This window comes from Ctenopharyngodon idella, chromosome 18 (assembly GCF_019924925.1).
Source record: "Ctenopharyngodon idella isolate HZGC_01 chromosome 18, HZGC01, whole genome shotgun sequence".
Taxonomy (NCBI): Eukaryota; Metazoa; Chordata; class Actinopteri; order Cypriniformes; family Xenocyprididae; genus Ctenopharyngodon; species Ctenopharyngodon idella.
The window spans coordinates 14,669,258-14,677,122 of record NC_067237.1 but is presented as its reverse complement, the minus strand read 5'-3'; the positions used below and the strand labels follow the sequence as shown (position 1 = coordinate 14,677,122).

The 7,865-nt window shown below is 37.3% G+C and overlaps 1 protein-coding gene across 4 annotated transcripts in view; it reads left to right on the top strand.

Annotated features, from left to right (window-relative positions):
- Positions 1-4,315: 4,315 nt before the first annotated feature.
- The window catches only part of fbn1 (fibrillin 1), a 63,843-nt gene continuing 60,293 nt past the window's right edge, over positions 4,316-7,865 (top strand). Inside the window, exons 1-3 of one of the 4 annotated variants that reach the window (XM_051870137.1) lie at positions 4,316-4,566; positions 4,737-4,922; positions 6,045-6,127. In XM_051870137.1, coding sequence (XP_051726097.1) covers positions 4,753-4,922; positions 6,045-6,127 — 253 coding nt within the window. In that variant the 5' untranslated portion in view covers positions 4,316-4,566; positions 4,737-4,752. The remainder of the gene's footprint in view (positions 4,567-4,736; positions 4,923-6,044; positions 6,128-7,865) is intronic. The other 3 variants (XM_051870136.1, XM_051870135.1, XM_051870134.1) reach the window with 3 other exon arrangements.

Sequence of the window (7,865 nt, the reverse complement as noted above, 5' to 3'; positions counted from 1 at the left end):
ACAAGATTACCCACTCAGAATACCTTGGCAAATGCATAGCAACACCCTGGCAACACCTGAGCAACATGTGAGCGGCGTCTGCGGTTTCAAAGGTAAAAACCCAGTTGAAATCTTATAATCTTTGTGTGCGGTTGTGCAGGCGGCGCTACATGAACCTGAATGCTCTGTGATATCAAAGCAATCTAGACGTGATTAATGATGATTGATTCTGTGAGATTTCAGATACTCCTCCCATATCGTTGATCGTCTGGGAGTCAGAGCGCTCGATTCCTGGAGTCCAAGACCACGGGAAATGAAAGGAGACACACTCGCTCCTGAGCCAAAGCAAATAAACAGTGTGAGAAAGTTTGAGTAAGACGCTTTCGCACAGGCACACGCACCCCCCCGTCCCTCCATCCGTCTGCGATCCACACGAGGCCGGGAACAGGAACAGGAATGGGATGCTGTTATTGGGTCACGTGCAGTGAGAGAGAGGACTGAATTCCTGAAAAGTAGGTCAGTATATTGCAGCATCTGTTTAAGCCATAGAGCCGAGCCTTAGAGAAAGTAAACACAGAAGAATGAGCAGAAACACTGTTGATCAGCCTTGAACCCCACAGCCGACGGGACCCTGAGACACGCTGACGGCCGCGGGAATCCTGCTGAACTGTGACGTTAAGATAGCTAATGCACAACACAACGAACGCCACTTAACCCCACGACACTGGCCATCAAAGTTTGGAAGAATTACGTTTTTTTTTTAAAGAAAGAAGTCTCTTCTGCTCACCAAGGCTGCATTTATTTAATCAAAAATACAGTAAAAATTGTGAAATATTATTGCAATGTAAATCAGTTGTTTTCTATGTGAATATATAGTAAAGTGTAATTTATTCCTGTGATCAAAGCTGAATTTTCAGCATCATTACTCCAGTCTTCAGTGTCACATGATCCTTCAGAAATCATTCTAATATGATGATTTGCTGCTCAAGAAACATTTATGATTATTATCAGTGTTGAAAACAGTTCATATGTTTGTGGAAACCGTGATTCATTACCATTCAAAAGTTTGGGGTAATATCTTAAACAGAGATTTATACTTTTATTCAACAAGGATGCATTAAAGTGACAGTAAAGGCATTTATAATGTTACAAAAGATTGTATTTTAAATAAATGCTGTTCTTCTGAACTTTCTATTCAAGACTAGAGTAATGATGCTGAAAATTCAGCTTTGATCACAGGAATAAATTACATTTTAATATATATTCACATAGAAAACAGCTGTTTTAAATTGTAATTGTAACACAGTTCGTAGATATGGGAAGAAGGAGGCGGGAACCGGCGAACACAACTTTAATATATAAAATAAACAAATACAAAACTAAAGTCCTCACGGACGTCTGCCGGCCACACAAACATAATAAAACATAACTTAAAGTCCAAGCCTGGTCCTCTCTCGTCCTTCACTGTCGTCGCTCCCCTTTTATGCTTCCGGAGCTCCTCCGTGAGAGATTCGAGACCGGTGCAACACGCAGCTGACGCTCATTATCACTCGCTTCACCGGCCTCGCACCGTTCCCTCACGGCTCTCGCCCGCCCTGCTCGTCACAGTAATAATATACACTCACTGGAAATTAATTGTTGGATTTACTTAAAAAAGCAGTGTCAAGTGTGTTCCACGCAACTATATTGAGTAATTTGTACAAATAACAATTTAGTTGTATGAACAAAATAAATTCAAGTAAAACTGACAAAATTTCTTTGAGTAAAAACAAATCATTTGAATTTGTCACTGTTACATAATATTTATAAGTGCAGTTTACTTAATAATGTTATGTTATATTTATAAAAGTTTATTACGTAAGGTGAAGACATTTATTGATTTAATTATATTAAATTAACTATTTGCTCTACAAAATAAACAACTCAGTTAAATTAAGTTACATGAGTTTTTAAGTAATGTGAACAAGGATGGTTTGAGTGAAACTAACAAAAGTGAAAGTTTTTTTTACTGTATTTTTGATCAAATAAATGCAGAAAAATACACAGCCCCACACATGACATGCAAGAAAAAAAATTAAATCGTGCACACGATTTACTAATTCGTTCCCTCGATTTACTAAATCATGCATGTTTTAAATCGTGCACATAATATATTAGTATATACATTTACGCAGCGGAAGCAGTGAAATATGCATGAAATTTTTGAAATTTGCAGTGTGTGTGAAAGGAAAGGTGTTGTGCGACCAACCGTCAACTGGAAAGGAAAGTCGTTTCAGAGGACCAGCGAGTGATGACATACAGTATAGATTAATGAAGACAAACATTTAATTGATTATAATACACTGATGAGATCGAGAATGTGTATTAAGAAAGTAAATGAGTTAGTTTTGAGTTCATGTTGACTTTAATGTTGACTTGACTTTCTGATGATTGACACACACACACACACACGCACACTTACACAGAGCGAGTCCAGCGAGAGAAGGGTGCGGCTCGTGTTCAGATGGTCTGTTTCTCCACCCACCGTGTGCCATTGTTCCTGCATCAGTCTCAGTCTTGACTCTGTTGGGTTGATATCTCCTCGTCTCTACACTCTAAACACACATATACAACTGACATGTCAAGATGCAGCTCATTCTGAAACAAATTTAAATTTTCTTCTCAGAATTGCAAGTTTATATCTCGAAAATGCAAGTTATGAGCTTAATAAGCTTCCATACACTGGTCTTTACATGGTACTCCAATGCACTTCAAAAACTGACATGGTATTTCCATGATACCAGGTCTAAAAAGTATGTTTTTGTTGTTGTTGTTGGGGTTTTTTTTTTTAGTAAGTGAGACCACATGCCTCTCAAAACCAGCGCTTTGACATGCTCATGGTTTGAATTGTGTATTGTGCAGCACGTCTGGAGGGTAAAAGTCATAAATTGTTTCCCATGAGCCCCCTCTCTCATTGTGCATTGTTCGTGTTCTCTCATTACATGAATCAAGGTGCTGCCAGCGAGCGCGCGCCCGCGCCTAACGTGACTGGGAACGCGGACAAGAGATGATGCTGCCGCAGAAGTATGAGGCGCGCTCCCGAGCCGCGCGCCAATGTCTGTCAGCAAGTGAAAGTTAAAAAAAACCTTCAAAAACGCACTTTTTGACTGAGTTAATTTATCACAAAACCTTCCCGGTGTTGTGGTGATTCAGGTAAGGTGCTGTGGAAGTATTATATCAGAACAGTTCACTGAATTATTACCATCTATAGTATTTACACGGTATTTCATCTAAAAGTTATAAACGAGTGACATTTATGTATCGTATTCTTGGAAGTACCTTGAATATGGTAGTTGTCTCCTTATAATGATCGCCTTTGTCTTCATTTGTACGTCCCTTTGGATAAACGTAGGAATTTCCACCGCATTAGAAAAAAAAATCATGCTTTTATAAATCATAATATTAAGTTACTAAGTCGAAATTATGACTTAAAAAGTCTTTAAAAAATCGAAATCGAGATATACTAAATTGATGTTGTGACTGAAATTCGATATAAAAAAGTCGAAATTCTGACTTAAAAATTCTTAAAAAACAAAATGATGACACTAAATCGATGTTGTGACTGAAATTTTATATAAAAAATCAGAATTATGACATACTAAGTCAAAATTGCTTACTTAAAAGCCGTAATTATGACAAAAATTCGAAATTCTGACATTAAAAGTCTTAAAAAAAAAATCGAAATTATGATATACTAAATTGTTGTTGTGACTGAAATTCGATATAAAAAGTCGAAATTCTTACATACTAAATCGATGTTGTGACTGAAATTCGATATAAAGTCGGAATTATGATCAAATTCTTGCTTAAAAGCCGTAATTATGACAAAAATTCGAAATTCTGACTTTAAAAGCCTTAAAAAAATCGAAATTATGATATACTAAATTGTTGTTGTGACTGAAATTCGAAATAAAAATTCGAAATTCTGACACTAAATCGATGTTGTGACTGAAATTCGATATAAAAAGTCGTAATTATGATCATACTAAGTCAAAATTCTTACTTAAAAGCCGTAATTATACGAAAAAGTCGAAATTCTGACTTAAAAAGTCTTATGACATCGAAATCATGACATACTAAATCGATATTGTGAATAAAATTCGATATAAAAAGTCGGAATTATGACATACTAAGTTGAAATTGTCGAAATTCTGACTGAAAAAAGTAATATTCATGGCATAAAAAGTCGAAAATCTTACAAAATGTCATACAGTTTTTGAGCTTCCATGTAAAAGCGTCTTTAACGGCATAAATGAGACTCGTCATGCCCGCCTCACTCAAATCGCGCATGTTCTCGCGAGATCAGAGGGGAGCGAGTGTTTTCAGCTGCGGCTGGACGAGGTTTGAGTGGCGCAGCAGAATGAGCGCTGATGCAGTAACGCAGCCGCAGCGCACACACTCATCCTGCTGCGCTTTGTGTTGCATCTCTGCGTCGCCTTCACTCTCTTTTTCTCACCCTGACAACTTTTATCAGGCACTTTAAAGTCTTTATTTTTGCACACTTACTGGAGGAAACTTCATCTTCATCTTCTTCATCATCTACTGGAGGTACAGAAACTTTCTTTCCCTCAGTTTTGCTTCTTTAGTTTCTCTGTTGTCGTATTCTTGTTTACTTTCCACAAACACGTATAACTAACAAACACACACACAGCTCTTCTTTTGTTCGTAATAATGTGTTTTATCAGTTTTGATATTAATGCGAGTTGCTGGTCGTGCAGCGGGAGCGAGCGCAGAATGAGGCGGCTGCTCGTGCTCGCGGCGGGACTCTCAGCGCTCGTGTCGCTGTGTGTATCTGCGCAGACGCTCGACGCAGGCGCAGACAGAGCTGCGCAGACGCCTGACACGGAGCAGCCGAGAGCGAGCCGATCGAAACGGCGAGGCGGCGGGCAAGACGTGCTGAAGGGGTAACGAGTCACTCCATCACAACATTTACTCCAAACACCATAGTAAAACTGTCATTAGCAGCAGTTAACGAGTTTTAAAGGCTGTGGGAACTCTGTTTACCGCACTTAATTATGCGTTAACTAGTGTCATAATAACATTAATAACCGCTTTGGTTTCATAAACAGTGCAAGAAAGTGCTGTTTTCATAATTTTGTTGATTGTTTGTTTTGTAAACATCTCAAATTCTGTGTTCGTGATCATTTTGATGAGCCTAATAAAACACAATAATTACATAGATGAAAATATCAAACTATGGGAAAGAATAAGTGCATAAACTATTGTTTAAAAATTACTATATGTCTGGCTTAAAATGAACCCAAAATATGTTGGAAATTAAAAATCAGACACATAATTACTAGAGGCAACAATAATAATCAAAAGGAGAACATTTATTAATAAGCAATTTATTCATTAATTCATTAAACTTTTAATAAATGTTTATTTATTAAACATAATAATAAATGTTAATTTCCAACATATTTTGGGTTAATTTTAAGTGAGCAATACTGTAATTTTTAAACAATAGTTGAGTTAAATAAAACTACCCAGCATGTTGGTCAAAACAACCCAATCACTGGGTTTGTCCATTTTCAACCCAACTTGGGTTTTTTTAACCATAGCATTTTTTAGAGTGTATAACTAAATAGATCATAGGAATTAAATTAAATTAATCTATTTAGATTAATTTATTCTTGTATTTTCTATTTATGCTCTTTTCTTTATATATTTTTTTATTTTTAATTCTTGTTGGTCTTATTCTACGTACAGAGATCCTAATAAAAAACAATAATCACATACATTGATCAAGATTAAAATATCAAGCATTCAATTTTAAGACAAAAAAAAAAACCATATTATTCCCGTGTTAATTTTATTCTATGTGCAAAGCGTCCCACTTTATATTAAGTCTCTCTAACTACTATGGAACTGCTAAGATTTAAATAAATCATTTGATGCATAATTTTTGTTTTTGAGGGAAGTACATAGTAGTTAAAAATGCCTAAAATAAAGGGACGTGTGTGACAAATAAAATTGGAATTTTCCTCAGAAAATATTGTTTATTTGCCGAACTCCTCCCGCAGGCCGAATGTGTGTGGATCCCGTCACCATGCGTACTGCTGTCCCGGATGGAAGACCTTGACCGGAGGGAACCAGTGCATCGTTCGTAAGTCTTCATCCACTTCCTCTTTGGTGTGAAAAGCACAAGTAAACACACACGCGCACTATCTGCATGACTGTACTGCGGTGGAGGGCGGGGGGTTCAGTATACATGTTGTTTTTGCTTTCGTCCTGTAAATGAATAGATTGGCAGTGTTCAGGATCGTTGTGTGATTTTGGCGGTCTGCCGTCTCCCAGGCGCGGTGGGTGGGGTGATGTTGTTTACATGTGAAGGTCAGGCACACTAATGGATCTCGGTCACAATGGCCCAAGTCTCTCTGACCTCCTCACCTCTCACTGACCACACTTACAAGAGCGTTCCGGTAATAACCAGGGTTTGGTCACATTCCAATTACATATGCATCATTTAATCGCATTAATCCGATTAAGCCGATATTTCCTGAATAAGACAGCTGGCATATGCCTCGATTGAGTGGAAGACGGTCTCATGGAAAAAGACCTGACAGCAGGACCAGACCTCAGTCTGCAGACTTTGATTTGTGGGATGAATTTGAAGACTGGACAATTCTTTTTTTATGCAATATTGCAGTGTTTTTAAATGATTTATCAGTGAAACTCGTGAAACTCGGATGGATGGATGGATAGATAGAGAGATAAATAGAACAATAGGATGGACGGACAGATGATGGATGGATGGATGGAATGATGGATAGGTGGATGGATAGGTGGATGGATAGATAGATAGATAGATAGATAGATAGATAGATAGATAGATAGGTGGATGGATGGATGGATAGATGGTTAGAGGGAAGGATGGATGGATGGATGGATAGATAGATGGTTAGAGGGAAGGAATGATGGATAGGTGGATGGATGGATAGATAGATAGAGAGATAAATAGAACAATAGGATGGACGGATGGATGGATGGATGGATGGAATGATGGATAGGTGGATGGATGGATAGATAGATAGATAGAGAGAGATAAATAGAACAATAGATAGATAGAACAATAGATGGATAGATAGGTAGATAGACAGATGGGTGGATGGATGGATAGATAGATAGAAAGAGAGATAAATAGAACAATAGATAGATAGACGGACAGACGGATAGAACAATAAATGGATAGATAGATAGATGGATGGATGATGGATAGATACATAGAGAGATAAACTGATAGATAGATAGATAGATAGATAGATAGATAGATAGATAGATAGATAGATAGATGATAGGTGGATGGATGGATGGATGGATGGATGCATAGCTGGTTAGAGGGAAGGATGGATGGATGGATAGATAGAGAGATAAATAGAACAATAGGATGGATGGATGGATGGATGGATGGATGGATGGAATGATGGATAGGTGGATAGATAGATAGATAGATAGATAGAACAATAGATAGATAGATAGAACAATAGATGGATAGATAGACAGATGGGTGGATGGATGGATAGATAGATAGAAAGAGAGATAAATACAACAATAGATAGATAGACGGACAGACGGATAGAACAATAAATGGATAGATAGATGGATGGATGATGGATAGATACATAGAGAGATAAACTGATAGATAGATAGATAGATAGATAGATAGATAGATAGATAGATAGATAGATAGATAGATAAGTGAGTGATAGGGGGATGGAATGATGGATAGGTGGATGGATGGATAGAGAGATACATAGATAGATAGATACATAGATAGATAGATAGAGAGATAGATAGATAGATAGATAAATAGATAGATAGATAGAGAGATAAATAGAACAATA